This window comes from Myotis yumanensis, unplaced genomic scaffold (genome assembly GCF_028538775.1).
Source record: "Myotis yumanensis isolate MYYU_CA2020_CCGP unplaced genomic scaffold, mMyoYum1.0.hap1 SCAF_9, whole genome shotgun sequence".
NCBI lineage: Eukaryota > Metazoa > Chordata > Mammalia > Chiroptera > Vespertilionidae > Myotis > Myotis yumanensis.
The window spans coordinates 24,554,882-24,575,034 of record NW_027223760.1 but is presented as its reverse complement, the minus strand read 5'-3'; the positions used below and the strand labels follow the sequence as shown (position 1 = coordinate 24,575,034).

The following is a 20,153-nucleotide window of genomic DNA, read 5'->3' as shown; positions in this document are numbered from 1 at the left end:
AACTGACCAAAAAAGCTGAAATTCCATACAAAAATACTATATTGTTTCCCAATCTCCTATGAGTAAATCAGTTTACTCACAAATAAAAATATCAGGAACTAGTGAGTAGATTGACAAGAAAGAAGCCTTCCCCCAAATTAGCCAAGAGTCAAATAGACATTAAAAACAAAAATGAAGCATGGAAGATATTAAAAAAAAAAGCAGAACACCTAGTTCTCAATAATTTCAACTCACATTTCTCAGCCGAATCTATATAAAATGACTTATGAATAAAATCGTTAAATATGCCCAGCCAGGGTGGCTCAGTGGTTGAGCATCGACCTATGAACCAAGAGGTCACAACTCAAATCCCAGTGGGGGTACACAGGAGGCAGTTAATCAATGATTCTCTCTCATCACTGGTGTTTCTAGCTCTCTCTCCCACTCCCTTCCTCTCTAAAATCAAAAAAATATATATTTTTAAAAACTGTAAATTTTTCTTCTTGCTGTAAACACAAGATCATAATATTTATAGAAACTGTTTCAAATTCTTTAAAAGGAAAAGCAAAACTTCTTATAGAGGATTTCTTCATAGGAATGAAGGCATATATGATAAAAGCAATTTAGAACCAAAACTATCCCACTAAAAACTGTGTTTAAATATTTCAATCAATTTAGGTTAAAAACAAAATTAATGGTCAGATTATAATAATATAATGGCAGATTCTGGAGCCAGAATGCCCGAGTCTATATACTGGCTTAACCACTTTATAACTATGTGATCTTAGGCAAAATACTTAACCTCTCAGTGCTCCATTTCATCATCTATAAAATACAGATAATAACTATACTTGATCTCAGAGTGGTAATGATTTAATAAGTAATAAAGGCTGCTTAGAAGCTGAGAGAATATAAATGCGTAATACAATTAGTTGATTAATCATAATAATTACCATTATTCTCAGTATTGTAAATTATTCTCAATGAAGACAAAAGAGTAACACAATTCTCTCTTTACGTGCATTAGAAACATGATATAAGGATTTTAAAATACGGCCCTACCTTGCTGTACCAGTTGAGACAAGGTTGTACTACATCGGGATCATCAATGCCACTAAGTTCAACATACCAGATGCTAAAGTTAAAGCTGGGTCCCCAGGATAAGAGTGGAACTTTGAGGAGAACAAAAAAAAAAGGAAGAAAGAAAAATAAAAAAATTAACATAGTTTCAATAAAACTTTAGCAAAGTAAAATCACTATTCAAGCCTATTAGGAGTCATTCAACAAATTTTCTCTCAACACTTTCTTTGTGCCTGGCATTGTACTATTAAGTGCTGGGGCTACAAGAGCAAAATGAAACATGACTACCATCATGAGGTTTCTTTAATTATAAAAATACTAGAGGCCCTCTAGTATGCATATAAGATCTTTGGTTAATCTCTTCCCGTCCTTTCCCCCTCCCTCTGAGATTCATCAGTCTGTTCCATGTTTCCATGCCTGTGGTTTCTGCTCCTATGTTGAGTGTCTGCCTCCTGGTGGTCAGTGCACGTCATAGCTCCCGGTCAGCCAGTAGGTTGGCCGTTCGCTTAGGCTTTTATGTATATAGATTAGAGGCCCGGTGCACAAAAATTTGTGCACTGACGGGGGGGTATCCCTCAGCCACACTTGTGCCCTCTCACAGTCTGGGACCCCTCGGGAAATAACGACCTGCTGGCTTAGGCCCACTCCCGGGTGGCAGAGGGCAGGCCCAATTCCTAGGTGCCTGCCCTGGTCGGGCTAAGAACAAGGCCGATTGGGGAGTTGGGGCGCCATCCCCTGTCACACTCCAGGCAGGGTCGATGGGGAGGTTGCGGCACCACCCTGTCACACACAGAGCAGGGCGGATCAGGGGGTTGGGGCGCTGCCCCCAGTCACTCACAGAGCAGGGCCGATCAGGGGGTTGGGGAGCTCACCCCGTCACCCACAGAGCAGGGCCGATCAGGGGGTTGGGGCACTCCCCCCTGTCACACTCAGGGCAGGGCCGATGGGGAGGTTGCGGCTCCACCCCATCACACACAGAGCAGGGCCCATGGGGGGGTTGGGGCGCCGCACCCTGTCACACATAGAGCAGGGCCGATCAGGGGGTTGGGGTGCCTTCCTCTTTCACAAACAGAGCAGGGCGGATAGGGAGGTTGTGGCCCTGCCCCGTCACACACAGAGCCGCAGGGCGATCAGGGGGTTTGGGCGCTGCCCTGTCACGCTGCTCCAGGGGTCAGGAGGCCTCGCGGCTCCGCTGATCCCAGTGCTAGGAGGCCTCACTGCTCTGCAGATCCCGGTGCTGGGAGGCCTCGCGGCTCCGCTTGACACAGGGGCAGTGAGACCTCGCTGCTCCGCTGATCCCGGTGCTGGGAGGTCTCGCGGCTCTGCTTGACACAGGGGCAGTGAGGCCTCGCTGCTCGGCTGATCCCGGTGCTGGGAGGTCTCATGGCTCTGCTTAACACAGGGGCAGTGAGGCCTCGCTGATCCCGGTGCTGGGAGGCCTCGCGCTTCCGCTTGAATCAGGGGCAGTAAGGCTTCACTGCTCAGCTGATCCAGGTGCTAGGAGGCCTCGCGGCTCCGCTGGTCCTGGGTTCGGGAGGCCTTGTGGTTCCACTGATCCCAGGCCAGGAGGCCTCACTGCTCTGCTGATCCTGGTGCTGGGAGCCCTCGCTGCTCCGCTGATCCCGGTACTGGGAGGCATATTACCCTTTTACTATATAGGACAGAGGCCTGGTACACGGGTGGGGGCCGGCTGGTTTGCCCTGAAGGGTGTCCTGGATCAGGGTGGGGGTCCCGCTTGGGTGCCTGGCCAGCCTGGGTGAGGGGATGATGGCTGTTTGCAGCTGGTCACACCCCCTTCAGGGTGGAGGTCCCCACTGGGGTGCCTGGCCAGATTGGATGAGGGAATGATGGCTGTTTGCAGGTGGTCACACCCCCTTCAGGGTGGGGGTCCCCACTGGGGTGCCTGGCCAGATTGGATGAGGGGATAATGGCTGTTTGCAGCTGGTCACACCTCCTTCAGGGTGGGGGTCCCCACTGGGTGCCTGGCCAGTCTGGGTGAGGGGCTGAGGGCCGTTTTCAGGCTGGTGGGTGACTGAAGCTCCTCCCAACCTCTCCTTTTTTTTCTTTTTTTTTTATTCTGGGATTTATTTACCTTCTATGGCTGTCACTAGAGCTGAAAGACGGCTTTAGCTGTGAGACCTTGGCTGCTGAAAGCAGGTTTCTAGGCTTTGTTTACCTTCTGTATTTGAAACTTTGTTGCGACTCCAGCTCTGAGATCCCGGCTGACTGAAAGCAGGTTTCTGGGGTTTTGTTTAGCTTTTATATTTGCAACAATGTTTCTTAGAGAGCAGCTCAGAGCTGTGCTGCGGCAGGCGGGGAATGTTGGCTTCCTCCGTCACTGGAGCAAGCAAGCCTCATGTTCACTTCAGTTGCCTGGCTGCCGACCGCCATCTTGGCTGGCAGTTAATTTGCATATCGCCCTGATTAGCCAAAGGGAAGGGTAGCAAAGTTACAGCTAATTACCATGTTTCTCTTTTATTAGATAGGGTAGACTAGAGGGCCGGTGCATTCGTGCACCCGTGGGATCCCTTGGCCTGGCCTGTGGGGATAGGGCCAAAACTGGCTCTCCGACATCCACTTAGGGGTCTCAGATTGAGAAAGGGCAGTTCTCAGGTGATGCACCCTGGAATCGGGCTCCTTCCGCTCTGGTTCCGGATGTGTCACCCAAAAACCACAGCTGCCAAGTCACTGCAGCTTGGCAGCTCTTGCATTGAGCATCTGTCCCCTAGTGGTCAGTGTGCATCATAGCTACCAGTCGGACAGTCAAACGGTCATCTGGTCAGCCAGTCACTTAGGCTTTTATATATATAGATAGTAAGATATCATCAAAGTGGTGATTTACATATCCCCCAAAAAACAGGGTCAGGGCTAGATGATTTAAGCAAATTCTATCATACCCACAAGAAACAAAAAATTATGATGTAATTTAAAATATATCAGAAAGAGACTGAAAGTTCAATTACTTATCAAAGTGGCACAATCCTGAAAACAAATCTAAAAGAAATAAAATCTATGGCCAATCTCAACTATAAGGACATATTAAATAAAAAAAAATTTAAGTTGCAAAAAGTACTACCAGGTTTTCATTGTAACCATTGTAGAGTTCATTCTATGAATAAAAGAATGGTTAAATAATAGGAGCTATCTATATATATAAAAGCCTAAGTGACTGTTACGACCGAACAACCAGTTGAACAAGTCGCTATGATGCACACTGACCACCAGGGGGGCAGATGTTGCACACAGGAGCTGCCCCTGGTGGTCAGTATGCTCCCACAGCCTTGGGCTCTGCTCAAGGCTATAAAGTTTCAATTATAGAAATAAATCCCAGAAAAAAGGAAAAAAAAAAAAACGAAAAAAGGAGAAGCTGGTAGCTTGGGTCGCCAGGGGGCATGGCCAGCCTGAAAACAGCAACCAGCTCCTCACCCAGGCTGGCCAGGCACCCCAGCAGGACCCCCACCCTGATCTGGGACACCCTTCAGGGCAAACCAGCCAGCCCCCACCTGTGCACCAGGCCTCTATCCTATATAATAAAAGGGTAATATGCAAACTGACCCTAATTGCAGAAGGACTGGGAATGACTGGTCACTATGACACACACCACCAGGGGGCAGACGCTCAATGCAGGAGCTGCCCCCTGGTGGTCAGTATGCTTCCACAGGGTGAGCTCTGCTTAGCCACAAGCCAGGCTGATGGCTGCCAGCACAGCGGTGGTGGTGGGAGCCTCTCCCACCTCCTCAGCAACGCTAAGGATGTCCGACTGCAGCTTAGGCCTGCTCCCCGCTGGCAAGTGGACATCCCCCAAGGGCTCCCGGGCTGCCAGAGGGATGTCTGACTGCCAGCTTAGGCCCGATCCCCCCGGGGAGCAGGTGGACATCCCCCAAGGAGTCCGAGACTGCGAGAGGGCACAGGCCGGGCTGAGGAACCCGCTCCCTGCCCAAGTGCACAAATTTTTGTGCATGGGGCCTCTAGTAATAATAATAAAAACATATCATTGGGTGAGGATTAAAAATATATATACAGTTGACTCTTTAACAATATGAAGGCTGAGGTACTGGCTCATACACAGTTAAAAATCCATGTATAACTTTTGACCCCCAAAAACCCAGTTGTCCCTCAGCATCCACAGGGGAATGATTCTAGGACACCCTGCTAATAGCCACGTTGGCAGATACTCAAGTCCCTTATGTAAAATGGCGTAGAATAATGTATGAGCCAGCCTTCTGCATCTGTGGATTTGCAGCCCTGGATAGAAAATCTGGTTTTTGATCTGAATTTGGGTTAAGTCCGAGGATGTGAAACACAGATGTGAAGGGACAAGTCTATACAGTGTACTGAAAAAGTTCTGCATATAAGTGAACCCACACAGTTCAAACTCATGTTGTTCAAGGGTCAACTGTAGTTAATGTTTAAGACTGAAGAGATATATACAGAATGAACAGAATGAAGTACTCCCACTTCCAATTTTACCAATAATTTTTGGTGGTATTAACAACACTAATAATGCATATTAGACATACTATGTATTATATATCAGAAATCTAAATGTGAACTGGAGCTATAAGCACACATTCTCCAATGAAGCACACATGTTCTCCAATGAATAATGCCTTTGCTCCCACTTCAAATAAAAAGATAGAAACTCCTAACACACATTCCCAAGGCTAAAATTTTGTATCCTAGGATCCAACCACCAGTTTTTTCCCATGAGACAATCAGACAGAGATATAATCAGAATCAGTGCTTCTCATCCTTTTTCATAATAGCATGAGGAGAAAATGATAATATTTTAAAGGCACAATAGCATGAGGAGAAAATGATAATATTTTAAAGGCACAAGTGTAGGTCCTAGGTTGCAGGCTCATCTACTCCAGGAATAGGGGGCAGGGGGCCAACATCTCAACACAATGAAACATATCTGTGGCACAACATACTTTGGTAGTATCACTTGGAAAACTCTTGTCTACTAGGTGTATTGGTTAATAATGCGGATTTTTTTCAATAGATGGAGTTACACATATGTTGATATATAGATGCGATTTGATATGTATGCTATTTTGTTGTACTGACAACAAGCTTCAAAACCTCATATGTCAAATTTGCTGAAGGTATTAACATCATAGATATTTTTACACTTAAAAATGTTGAATTTCGTGTAAAAACTGGGTGGTCTACATGCTGAGAAAAGAATTATCCATTAACAAAAGAAGAGACAACCAAGAGTTAAATTTATTAAAAGAAAAACACAAAAAACTTTGCTTGTTCATAAATTCTCACAGGAAAACAGGACACAGGTTTTTATTTATAATTATTTACTATAACTGAAACTATAATTACAAAAAAAAACACCCCACAATACACTGGACAGCCCAACTATTTAAAAAAGTTTTCCCTCTATAGATAATCTTCATTAAGACCTCAGATATTCTTTTTGCACAACAGTACTATTTGACTTAATGAAATAAACAGGCTAACTTCTGATAGAATAGTAAAGAATGAGTATGAAGTATACTGCTTGTTCCAAAAGAGGAAATTGTCTTCCAAATCAAAACATGGGATTCTGGCTTTCATTATTCTTCTCTGAGGAGTCTGATTCACTTTAATCTCAATTTTACCATATTTCCAAAGGTATACAATATAGATAGAAATTAAAATATTCCAGTCCTTAACTTTTCTACCTTCTAAATAATAAATCTTAAAGAAAAATAAAACAACCCTAAAAGTATTAATTTTGAGGAGGCATTATAAGTATTTTCTCAAGCTAAAACACTTGGTAAATAAATACATGCCTTAAGTAGTACTTTTCAAACAATACTCTGCAATTTATTATGTAAGGTCATGAAATTAGTTTTATGTGTTTGAGCAACATTTCACTAAGTCAATGAAATACAAAAAGAACAGAATAGAGAATATAATAAACTGCCGTAAGAAATTCATCAGTATTTGATTGTAAAATGTTATAGCTTTAGAACTGATAAATCTTCAATAAAACAACCAAGACAATCAAATCACTGCATCTCATAAAATCTTCTAATAAACTTTCAAATGAGAAAATAATTGGAAATGGTTCCACTTCAAATAATTGTCAGTTATAGAGTTACAAAGTAAGGGTCAGAAAACTTTTCTTACAAAGTTTGAAACACTTGGGGCTTTGTGGGCTATGTGGTCTCTTGCAACTACTGAACTTTTACCTTGGTGGTGCAAAAACAGACATAGACATTATGTGAACAACCTGTGTGGCAATGTTTCCATAAAAGTTTAATTAAAAAAAACCAGGGCTCACAGGATTCAGCCAGGCGTAGTTTGCTGACCGATGGTATTATGAATTTATTTATACTTCAGAATGCTAAAAACCTTACCTATTTTGATGAATCGACAAGGAAACATCTGTTCATCAATTTTATGCTTCAAGGTGAATGTTTCTTTGTTATAATCATTTTTTAAGCCACTGTGGGAAAAAAAAAAGATTGTCAAATCTGACTTCATAATTTAGTAACTGCACTAAAACTCAGATTAGTACCACCCCCAGATTTTAAGGTTAAAATAATGCTAAAATATATGACCAAAGAAGTAGTTGAACATGAGAATATAGGTCAAAACTTCTACATTCGTATCATCTGCATTATTACGGTATTCTCTTAATTATGAGGGCTAGTGAAAAATGTTCAATATTAATTTAAAAAATGGAAATCTGTGATGACCTACATCCTTAATGTATAACTGAATATAACAAAATATTCAAGCAGTAAGAAGTAAAATAAAACAAAAACAATTCACCCTCATATCTTATCATTATTTATTTATTTTCTCTTTTTTTACTTATTGTCTATAGTTTTACATATGTCTCCTTTTTCCCCAATTGACCCTCCCACCGAGCCATTCCCACCCCAGGCAAGCCCCCACTGCCCTAGTGTCTGTGTCCATAGGTTATACTAATATGCATGCAAACAAGTCCTTTGGTTGCTCTCTAACCTTATATCTTATTTAAACAGGGCCAAAATTTGTCAAAGAATTCAGATATTTAATTAATGTAATGTAATTAGTATTAATGTAATCAGTACTAATGTAATATTTACTTATATAATCTATTGTGCTAATGGGACATACCATGTCACAAATATATTCTAAAACCTCATGGTTTTATTTGTCCATTCCACTGGCTATTTGATTTTTCATTATCTATGAGGTAAATTAACCCTTTCATTCCTAGAGGTCTATGTTGTTAAAACTCAAATTTACTGAGCTCTTTCCAAGTGGTAGGCACTGTGCCAGGTTCAGTCAGATACTTTTTCTCTTTTTAGTCTCCAATTTAGAGTAAATTCCCAGAATATTACTTTTGGATAGGGCAACCAATATTAATGTTTTGTATAAAACCTATATATTTTTATTTTTTATTACTGACAGTATTACAGATGTCTCCCATTTTCTCCCCTTTTGCCCCCCTCCACCCAACCCCACCCCACCCCAGGTCTTCCCCATGCTATTGTCTACGTCGATGCGCTATGCATATATGCATGTATGTTCTTTGGTTAATCTCTTCCTGTCCCCTCTCACTCCCCATTCCAGCACTGAGATCTGTTATTCTGTTCCATGCATCCATACAAAGAATCTACATTTTTTATAGCAAAGATTATAGCAAAGATTTGATTAAAGTTGAAAATATTTCTAAAGTCATTACAGTCCAAAAATAAGACTAAAAAATAAGTAGAAAGCCCTAGCCGGTTTGGCTCAGTGGATAGAGCGTCAGCCTGCGGACTCATGGGTCCCAGGTTCGATTCCAGTCAAAGGCATGTACCTTGGTTGCAGGCACCTCCCCAATAGGGGGTATGCAGGAGGCAGCTGATCGATGTTTCTCTCTCATGGATGTTTCTAACTCTCTATCTCTTTCCCTTCCTCTCTGTAAAAAATCAATAAAATATATTTTAAAAATAAATAGATAAAAATAAGTAGAAAAAGACAAAATTTTATGCTTTCTTGTTTGGTAACAATATTAACTGATACCGTTATAATTAACCCAGTTATTAATTAATTAACAGAAAAGGAGCAAAGGGAAGTCTAAACAACACAGGAATGCCATTTGTACAGTTTTGCCAGGAAACTGCAGTTGAACACTCTCCAGGTCTGTTCCCCACAGATCACTGGGGGAAGGGACTGGACAACAGACTCATGCCCAGTAAGATCTGGGTGACGTCGAAAGGTGCTTACCTGTCAGCCATATCTGAGAATAGACCATGGGCTAGAATAGGCATACCCACTGCAAGCACCGGAAGATTTAATATTTAAAATCCTGAACAAGGGAGTTCCCTCTTGCACTTCTAACTCCCGTGTTGCAGGGAGCAAGCCATGTGGACCCCACACACAATGGACTGATGGACTAAAATTAGCCTGGTCCTGTGCCCGATTCAACTTCACCATGGAACAGAAACTATGGACACTGGCTTTGCTTCTAGCTCTGCTGAAGCTCCACCTGCAACTTTTCCAGGACTGGTTTAAGGGAAATGGGACTTTGGAAACTGAGGGATGTAATTTCATGTAAATAAGCCTTTCTACCAAATCTCATTTTCCCATAGGAGTCTTAAAAAACTCCTTTTCTCAAGATATCATAAGAATCCCACTCCCACTAACATTGGAGGAATCCACCCATGCAATTCTCCAATAACATTAACTAGAATCTGGTGGGTTTTTATTTATTTATTTATTTTTTTATAAAAAAGCTAACTCAAGCCATAACACTAAAATAAGTCCCTAGAAATAGAATAGTGGAAATATTCTTTCCTCCCTTGAAAGAAAAATCAAACCATGCAGATTTAGATATAAAAAGACTAAACTAAGACTGTACCTTGTTTAGAAGACGACGACTTCCACCCCATAATCATAACTCACCTGGACAATAGCTCTGTCATATTTTCTTCATTCATTCCACCAAAGACTTTAAATTTCTTCAAATTACAGACATGTGTTTTCTCATATTTTCCAAATGTGATATTCTGGACTATAGCAGGCCTTTCAAGCTTCAGAACCAAGTACTAAAAAAAGGAATGACCAAATTATATCCTCCTCTTTTTAAAAGAAAGAGACAACTTTAAAAGTTAAAATTTGGGACAGATAAGGGAAGTACATATAAGGTCTATTCTGTCCATCCTGCACGGGTAGATTTTTATTTTAATGCTAAAGAATTGTATGCAATAGCCTTATATAGGCTACCATAACATACCACTTTTCCCCTGGAAAATACATCTGCAGATGGAGGAAAAAAGGACTAGTAGACAACTTATAATCAAGAAGTACCATTCAAGAAAAGATATAACAGACTATGAATAACCAAATAAAACAATATTAGAATGCAAAAATAACAATTACATTCTGATCGACTATAATAGCAAATTCAGTGTTCAAAATCAGTGATAAAATTTTAAACCTAGCACTACGGTGTCGGGTGAATTTCCCGCCAAAATATAAGATGGCGCGGGCAATTATTTAGGTTTCCCGCGCAAAATCAGGGATTTTTATGATACCTATTACCCCAATGGGTATGAAACGGTTCGCATACGCAGGTAGGTATCTTTGTGAACGGCAAACAAACAAATATTTGGTAATACGCAGTTACAATCGGCCCGAGTTTACACGTTTCCCGCACTCCACCGCAAATCTATATGAACCGAGTTAAGACGGCTCCCGCGGAGTACGCGCAATTCACGCGAGCCGACTTAACTCGTTTCCCGCACTCCAAGTGCTAGAAACAAACAGATTTACTAATCACTCCTGCAAATTTTATAAATTAAAACACCCAGACCTACTATAAATATGTCTAATGTAGCTCACATTTTTCTATTATACACAGAATAAAATGGGATTATTTTATCAGTTAATTAGGAAACACATTTTACATTATGCAGAATACTTTCAAATAACTATATAAAAGCCTAAGCGACCATCCAACTGGTAGCTATGATGCTCAATGACCACAAGGGGGCAGATGCTCAACACAGGAGCTGCAGAGCTGCAGTGACTTGGCAGCTGCGGTCCTCGGGTGACACACCCAGAACCAGAGAGGAGGGAGCCCGATTCCGGGGTGTGTCACTCGAGAATCGCCCTCTCTCAATCAGGGACCCCTCAGGGGATGTCAGAGAGCTGTTTTTAGCCTAAGCCCTGCAGTCCAGGCCGAGGGGCCTCTAGTAAAAATTAAAAAGGAAACTACCACTGACTGAATACATGGGGAAAAAGCTATACAGAAAAACAACTCATCATGCTGTAGTGGCTTCATGGTTCATATCAATGGGTAATATAGGCGATAAAGGTGATCAGAATGAAGTTGGTGGTCCTACTTCATTCCATATAGAAAAATTAACTCAAAATGAGTCAAATTAATCCAAATGGCTCCTCTAAGATCAAAGATCTAAATGTAAGAGCTAAAACCGTAAAGTTCTGAGATGAAAATATGAGTAAATCTCCATGACTTGAAATTTGACAATGAATTCTTAGATATTGACACCAAAAGTTCAAGCAACAAAATATAGAGAGACTTCATCAAAATTAAAGTTTTGTGTATGAAAGGACATTATTAAGAAATCGGAAAGACAACCTACAGAATAGAAATATTTGCAAATAATATATCTTATAAGGGTTTAGTATCTAGAATATATACAGAATCCTTATAGCCCAACAACAAAAAGATAGAAAACTGAATTTAAAAATGGGCAAAGGACCTCAATAACACTTTGACCAAAGAAAACAAATGGCCAATGGACAAGTTAAAAAATGTTCATTAGTCCTCAGGAAAATGCAAATCAAAACCACAATGCAATAAAACTTCACACCCACTAGGATAATCCTATATCATAAAAGCCTAATATGCTAAGTGTCTGGTTGGCCATACAGCCAATCAAAGCATAATATGCTAATGATATGCTAAGGCCATTCAACCGCTCGCTATGAAGTGCTCTGACCACCAGGGGCAGACAGTCAACTGGTTGACCAATCACTCTGACGTGCACTAATCACCGATGCTCTGACTGGTACGTTAGCTTGCTGCTGGGGTCCGGCTGATCGGGACTGAGCAAGATGAACCAGACACGCCCTGGAGCCCTCCCAAGCTGGCCAACTTCCGGCATCCCTCCCCAGCCCCGATCATGCCCAGGTGGGGTCTCTCTGCCTGGCCTGCACCCTCTCACAATCCGGGCTGAGGGACCCCTCCACCCTGAGTGCACGAATTTCGTGTACCCGGCCTCTATTACAAAAATAAAATAGTAAGCATCAGTGTAGTTGAAAAAAACTGTAACTCATACACTGCTGGTGGGAATGTAAAACAGTGAAGACAATGTAGAATATAGTTTGGCAGCTCCTCAAAAAGTTAAATATATAATTAATTACTATATGGCCCAGGAGTTCTACTTTTACATATATATAAAGTGAAAAAGCTATCCAAGCAAACTCTTGTACATAAATGCTAAGAGCAGCACTATTCACAATGGCCAAAAAATGCAAACAACCCAAATGTCCAACAACTGATAAGTGGATGAACAAAAGGGAATATTTCTATTATTCAGCCATAAAAAGGAATAGAGTACTGATATGTGCTACAATGTGGCACACCTCAAAAACATGCTAAGTGAAACAAGTAAAACACAAAGGTCATATACTGTATGGTACCATTTCCATAAAATATTCAGAACAGTTACATCCATTGAGGTAAGAAAGGAGATTAGTGGTTGCCAGGAGCTGGGTTAAGGGGAAAAGAAGAGTGCTTAATTGATACTAGATTTCTTTATGGGATGATGAAAATATTTTGGAACTAGATAGAAGTGATAGTTGTACAACACTGTGACTATACTAAATACTACTGAATTGTACACTTTAAAATGATTAATTTTAGGCTGTGTGAATTTCATCTCTAAAAAATAAAAGAATGAAGCTGGTGATGACATGAAAGATAAGATCAGAGCTAATACTTTGTGAGCAGTAAGTCTCTTGTCTGTCACACTGTTCAGATTTTAACATGCATTATCTCATTTTAGTAGGAGGAGGAACAGGAGTAGTATTGTAATAACAACAATTATCCTCTTCATCCTCATTTCACAGATGAAGAAACTGCGGCTTGGAAAGGCTAAATAACTTGACTATAGTTACACAGCTAATAAATGACAGAGCTGAGATTACACATCAGCCAATCGGACTCTGGTTGACACTGTTGGTTGGCTAACCCAACCTCCATTCTCAAGCCAGTTCTCCCTAGCCACGTTCCAGCCAAGAATAAATGTATGACAAATTCTTGTTCATTTATTTTGACTTTTAGATTCAATTCTTGATGGATATGTATTTATTGCCTTTTTATTGTTCATGTTTTTTATTTTTCCTTCTTTTTTTTTATTTGACCATGAACCATTTTTTTTATTTAATACTTATTAAGAGTACACAACTTGTGGGTAGGGGAGCTGAGCTCTGAAACCTAGAGCTAAAGCTGGGAGACGGGAAAGATGCAGACCACCGGGGCACTGCTCATCTATCTCTCCGGCTCTGATCCGCTGCTGCACCAGGGGTCTAATCAGGCCTGTGTCTGCCTCCTTCCCGAGTAGGCCAGAGATCCCATCGGAACAGCCTTCCTACAGCAGCTCCCCACTCCAGGTGGCCAGACGGGAGTTCCAAACCAGTGTTGTCTCCCGGGACATTGACACAGTGGCCAAGTTTATTGGTGCTGGGGCTGCCACAGTGGGTGTGGCTGGTTCAGGGGCCGGAACTGGAACAGTGTTTGGCAGTTTGATCATTGGCTATGCCAGGAACCCGTCTCTCAAGCAGCAGCTCTTCTCCTATGCCATTCTGGGCTTTGCCCTGAGGACATGGGGCTCTTCTGTTTGATGATCGCCTTCCTCATCCTCTTCGCCATGTGAGGCTCCATGGGGTCACCTACCCGTCCCTGCTGCTTCGATTCCAGGCCCGGTGCTGGAATGTGCCCATTAACCACCAGATTTCTCTTCGAGTCGCGCTGCTGGGGGTGGTCCGCGGGGAGGGCGCCGCTGGTAGTGGCCAAGGCTTTGGGCTCCGGATGGAGCAGGGCGCCCAGGTACACGGTCTGGGTCTCGGAAATATGGATGCTCGCTACGGAGCCCATGCTGGTGGCGGAGCCCATGCTGGCGGTGGCTGCTCTCCGGTCAGCAAACGGGCCCCCCGGCGCCTCGCGGACACCGCCAGCGCCGTGTCATCCCCGCCCTGGCGTGTCATTCCCCCCCCCCCCCCCCCCCCCCCCCCCGCCCGGGCGCGTAGGCGGGCGGGCGGATGGCGGGAACGCAGGTCTCACGTCAGGAAGCGTGGCCGCCGCTTTTATCACGGGTCAGCGGCGGCGCGGAGGGGGCGCTGGGGCGGGGCGCCGCGGACGCCCCCACCGAACATGCCCTCCCCAGGCGCCCGGCGGCCCTCAGCCCAGCAGCCCTCACATCGCCCACTCACCGGCCGCACTTCCGGGAAACTCTGGGGAGGAGATTCGCGCTCTCCCCGCAGGGAGTCCCGGAGTCCCGTGGCGCCCGACACCTCGCGGCTCCAACCACCGGGCCACCGGGCCACCGGCCCCGAAAGAAGCGCCTCTGCGGCCTCGCGGCGCCCACCCTGAGGCCCAGGCCTGAGGGGAGCCCGTCGGGCGGCCGGCGCCGAGAGGCAGGGAGCGCAGATCCAGGTGGCCCGGGCCGTAATGTCCGCAACGTCGCGGGTTTGGAGGCAGCGCCACGCCCAGCGCCAAAGGGCAGCCTCTTTTTCCTTCTTTTTAAAGAAGACACTTCAACATATCATGTAATATTGGTTTGGTGGTGGTGAACTCTTTAGCTTTTTCCTTGTATGCTAAGTTCTTTATCTGACCTTCAATTCTAAATGACAGCTTTGCTGGGTAATCTTGATTGTAGGTCTTTCTTATCACTTCGAATATTTCTTGCCACTCCCTTCTGGCATGCAAAGTTTCTGTTGAGAATTCAGCTGACAATTGAATGGGCGTTCCCTTGAAGGTAACTAACTACTTTTCTCTTGCTATTTTTAAGATTCTTTGTCTTTAACCTTTGCCATTTTAATTATGTGTCTTGGTATGTGCCTCTTCCTCCTGTTTGGGACTCTCTGCACTTGTTAAGTCTATTTCTTTCACCACATAGGGGAAGTTTTCTGTCATTATTTTTTCAAATACGTTTTCAATATCTTGCTCCCTCACCTCTCCTTCTGGAACTCCCATGATGGGAATGTGGGTACATCTGAAGTTGTCCCAGAGGCTCCTTATACTCTCTTCACACTTTGGGATTCTTTTTTCTTTTTGCTCTTCTGATTAGGTATTTTTGCTTCCTCATCTTCCAAATTGCTTGATTTGATTCTTGGTGTCCTCTACTCTACAACTGGTTCTCAGTAAATTATTCTTCATATCAGGTAGTACTAGTATATCCTTCATTTCTGACTGGTCCTTTTTTATTTTATTGATGTTCTCACAAAGTTCCTTGAAGTCCTCACTAAGGTTCTTGAAGTTCTTGTGAAGATCCTTGAGTAACCTGATAATCATGGTTTTGAACTCTGTATCCATTAGTTGGCTTGCTTCCATTTCTTTTTGCTCTTCTGATTGGGTGATTTTTGCTTCCTCATATTTCAAATTATTGATTTGATTCTCAGAATCCTCTACTCTACTGTTGAAACCCTGTAAATTATTCTTTACTTCAGTTAGTGTATGCTTAATTTCCGACTGGTCCTTTTTCATTGAAATTCTCACCAAGATTCTTCAAAGTCTCACAAAGTCCCTTGAAGCTCTCATTAAGATCCTTGAGCAACCTTATAACCACTGTTTTGAATGCTGTATCTAGTAGTTTGCTCCCTTCCATTTCATTTAGTTCTTTTTCTGGAGACTTCTGTTCTTTATGTACTAGGTAGAGCTGCTATGGCTCCTGCAATTGATAAGAGTGGCTTTGTGCAGTAGGTGTCCTGTAGGGCCCAGTGGCTCAGCCTCCCCAGTCACCTGAGCTGGGCACTCTAGGTGCACCCCTGTGTGGGCTGTGTGCACAGTCTTGTTGTAGTCGAGCTTTGATTGCTGTTGGCGTCACTGGGAGGAACGGACCATCTGTGTCTACATTGGAAGAGCTGCTGTGCAGAAGACACCCCTATGGAACAGGACTTGCTTCAGTGGGGCTTTGGTGCTCACTAAGTCTGTCCCCTTGAGTGTGTTGCTTGTGGATATGTAAAGGTGTAATATGGTATAGTCTGAAGCTGCCCACGGGGATACCTGGCTCTGGGGCCTCCAGGGAGGTGCAAGGTCAGCCATTGCCTATGGCAGTGGTCAGCAAACTCAGTCAACAAAGCCAAATATCAGCAGTACAACGATTGAAATTTCTTTTGAGAGCCAAATTTTTTAAACTTAAACTATATAGGTAGGTACATGGTTATTAACTTAATTAGGGTACTCCTAAGGCTTAGGAAGAGCCACACTCAAGGGGCCAAAGAGCCGCATGTGGCTCATGAGCCGCAGTTTGCAGACCACGGGCCTAGGGCCATTCAGCATGAGCTACAGAGCGAGCCATCTACAGATGGCTGCTACTTGAGTTGGATTTGGAAGTACCCAGGCAAGGCCAAGTTGTCCTGGGTCTCTTATTGATAGGCCTGAGGCACACTGACACCAGCTGCTGCTTGTTTGAAAGATATTAGGAAAGCCTAAAGCCTGAGCCAAGACAGGCCACTCAAATGGAAAAAAGCCACTGCAAACAGCTTGGGTGGGTCTGCAAACTGGATGGGAGGGGGTCTCAGGGAATCACCAGAGTGGAGAGAACAGAATGGGCAAAGGTGATAGAAACTCAGATATGGCTGCCAGTCAGCTCTGTGATGGGAGAGGTCTTAGCATAGGAAAATGACCCCTGAAAGCCACCCGTGAATTCTTGCTTTGATGCCAGACAATCCAGTTGCTTCCTGCATGTCCCTGGGTCTGCCCTCCCCCCAGCCATTGCCCCAGCACTGGAGCTCTGAGGAAGCAAGTCCATGTAAATTCATGCACTGGCCCTTTAAGAGAAACTGCCTGAGTCTCCAGCAGCCTCTGTGTTACTTAGCCACAATCTCCGCTGGTTTTTAAAGCCCAAAATTATGGGGACTTCTCTTCCCAGTTCTGGAACCCTGGGCTGGGGGTCTGGTGTGGGGCTGGGATCCCTTACTCCTCATGGCAGGCCTCTGCAGCCACGTTATGTCTCCTGATTAAAAAAACATCACACATGGGTATTGGACCAGCCTGTTCCAAGCCTCCGCCCCTCCTAGCAGTCTCTGAGTGCTTTCTTTTATACTTCTCTGGCTGTAGGCCTTCCATTCAGCCAGCCTTCAGAAAATTCTGAATGATAGTTGTTCTGTATTTTAACTGTAATTTTTTAAAATATGTTTTTATTGATTTTAGAGAGAGAGGAAAGGAGAAGGATAGAGAGACAAACATCATTAACCAGCTGCTTTCTGCACACCCACTAACTGGGCATCAAGCCTGCAATCTGGGCATGTGCCCTGACTGGGAATTGGACCAGCTGAGCTTAGTTGTAATTTTTAAAAAATATATTTTCTTATTGATTTTTTTATAGAGAGGAAGGGAAAGGGATAGAAACATCGATCAGCTGCCTCCTACACTGCAACCAAGGTACATGCCCTCAACCGGAATCGAACCAGGGACCTTTCAGTCCACAGCCCGACGCTCTATCCACAGAGCCAAACCAGTCAGGGCAACTTAATTGTAATTTTGATGTGGTTGTAGGAGGCTACCGGTACAGGCATTTACCTACGCTGTCATCTTGGTTCTTCATCTTAAATTGATGTTGAATTTTGTCAAATGCTTTTTCTGCATCTATTGAGATGCTCGTGTGATTTTTATCTTTGGTTTTGTTGATGTATCATATTAATTGTTTTGTGGATATTTAACCATTAAATGTTCTTATTATAGAAATTGAATTGGAAAATTGAGATAGCTATTCTTTAGTCATTAATCCTTTTTAACCATATAAGATAGCTGTGGTAATATGATCTTTAGTAATTCTAAGTTTACTGTATTTATTAATGGGAGGGAAAAGGAGGACCTATGTAAGACTTCCAACAATAAAGATTAAAAAGAAAAGAAAAAGAATACAACTGTCAGGTAGGCAAGAGAGCCTTCACATCTGTCTTTCTCATTAATGCACATGCCCTCCTCCCATCCTTTTCTCCTCCTTTCACCCTTTATTCATCATTTTAAGTCTTGGTTTAGATAGATGGCAGTTTTCCCTGACAAATGGTTAGCTGGGTACAGTGTTGTAACTACTAAAAAATTGGTGTTTATACAATCTGCTGTACACCATTCATCACTCCACATATGAAACCTCTAAATCCAATAGAAAATATCTTCATATATATATATATATATATATATATATATATATATATATACACACACATACTAGAGGCCCAGTATATATATACTAGAGGCCCAGTGCACAATCGGGGCTGGGGAGGGATGCAGGAGGTTGGCCAGCCAGGGAGGGACTGTGGGAGGGCTCCAGGGCGTGTCCGCACGTCTCACTCAGTCCTGGACCCCAGCAGCAAGCTAATCTACCGGTCAAACCGTCTGCCCCCTGGTGGTCAGCACCCATCATAGTGACTAGTCAACCGGTCAACTGTCTGCCCCCTGGTGGTCAGTGCACTTCACAGTGAGCAGTTGAGCGGCCTTAGCATATTATTAGCATATTACGCTTTGATTGGTTGAAAGGCCAACAGGACGACCGGTTACTTAGCATATTAGACTTTTATTATATAGGATAAAATTTTATTGACAACCAACTTAATAGAATTTCTGTTATTAAAAGGTTAATAGCCCTGCAGTTGTGGCTCTGTGGTTGAGTGTCAACCTATGAATGAGGAGGTCACAGTTTATACATCCTAGCACCAATGCATACATGTAAGTCCTTCCTCATTCTGGGCAAAGAAAGGAGTAACTAAGAGGTGTTGAGTTTGATTTCCACCCTTCTCTAGATAACCTGTACCACCATAAAGTTTCTTATCTACTTAAGGTGTATATACTAACATAATTAACATTTCTTACTGATAGAGTAAAGTACTATCAGAATCAAACAGTACACCCTAATAACAGTAATGCCTTAGATCTGTGAAATCTAATTCGTAGCCAATGGCCACCTGGGGCTATTTAATCTAAACTAATTAAAATTTAATAAAATTAAAAATTGCTTTTGTCAGTTGTACTAGCCTCATTTCACTTGCTCAGTAGCCACATGTAGCTGGCACCTACCATTTATACAGCATAAATTATAGAATATTTTCATCACTGCAGAAAGTTTACTAGATAACACTATCCTAGAGGCCACTAAAACATAGAATATTATTTATCCTTATACTAACAATGCCCTAAACGTTATATTTTTGTTTTTCTATTCATTACTGAGATTTTTCTGTCTTCTCCCTCATAACACTTGGTCAGTTGTGTACCACATGCACAAAGTGCTTCCAGTTGCTGAAACCTGATGAAATAATTAAACAAACAGAACAAAAGCATATCCAAAGTAGATTCTAGAAAAAGTCCTCAAGACCTAAAATTTCATCATGATGATTTTGATTTTTCAGAATCCTCTTTTCCTCTTCCTAATTCTCAAAGCTGTTCAAGTTAAGCTAAATTAACTGTTAGTTAGAGTATCGCCACTCTTCATTATTTATGGATTCCATATTTGTGAATTCACATACTCACTAAAATTTATTTTTATCACCCAACTCAATACCAACAGCACTTTCATAGTCATTCTGGATACACACAGAAGAGCAAAAAATTTCAGTCTCCTGATGCATGTTCTCCAAAATGAGGTCAAACAAGGGACACTGTACCTTCTTATTTTAGGTTTCATAATAAGTGTCCTTTTTCATGATTTATGCAATGCCATATTTTTTATATTTTTGTGCTTTCTGTTAGTGATTTCCCTATCTAAATTGGTCCCCAAGAATAGTGCTGACATGCTATGTAGTGTTTTTAAAAACAAGAAGACTGGGATGGGCCTTACAGAGAAAATGTGTTAAATGAGCTTCATTCAGGCATGAGTATAATGCTGCTGGCTATGAGTTCAATGCTAATGAATAAATAATATGTA

At 42.7% G+C, this 20,153-nt stretch overlaps 1 protein-coding gene and 1 pseudogene across 7 annotated transcripts in view; one reads left to right on the top strand and one right to left on the bottom strand.

The window, feature by feature from the left end:
* MKLN1 (muskelin 1) overlaps positions 1 to 20,153 on the bottom strand; it is a 323,342-nt gene that overhangs the window by 106,879 nt on the left and 196,310 nt on the right. For 6 of the 7 annotated variants that reach the window (XM_070423908.1, XM_070423911.1, XM_070423907.1 and 3 more), the window contains 3 exons: positions 9,943 to 10,085; positions 7,419 to 7,507; positions 1,042 to 1,151 (listed from right to left, as the gene is read on the bottom strand). In XM_070423908.1, the coding sequence (XP_070280009.1) occupies positions 1,042 to 1,151; positions 7,419 to 7,507; positions 9,943 to 10,085 (342 nt within the window). Of the gene's footprint in view, positions 1 to 1,041; positions 1,152 to 7,418; positions 7,508 to 8,854; positions 8,986 to 9,942; positions 10,086 to 20,153 lie in introns of those variants that run through there. The other variant, XM_070423913.1, reaches the window with a different exon arrangement.
* LOC139016204 (ATP synthase F(0) complex subunit C1, mitochondrial pseudogene) lies at positions 13,530 to 14,015 on the top strand (annotated as a pseudogene).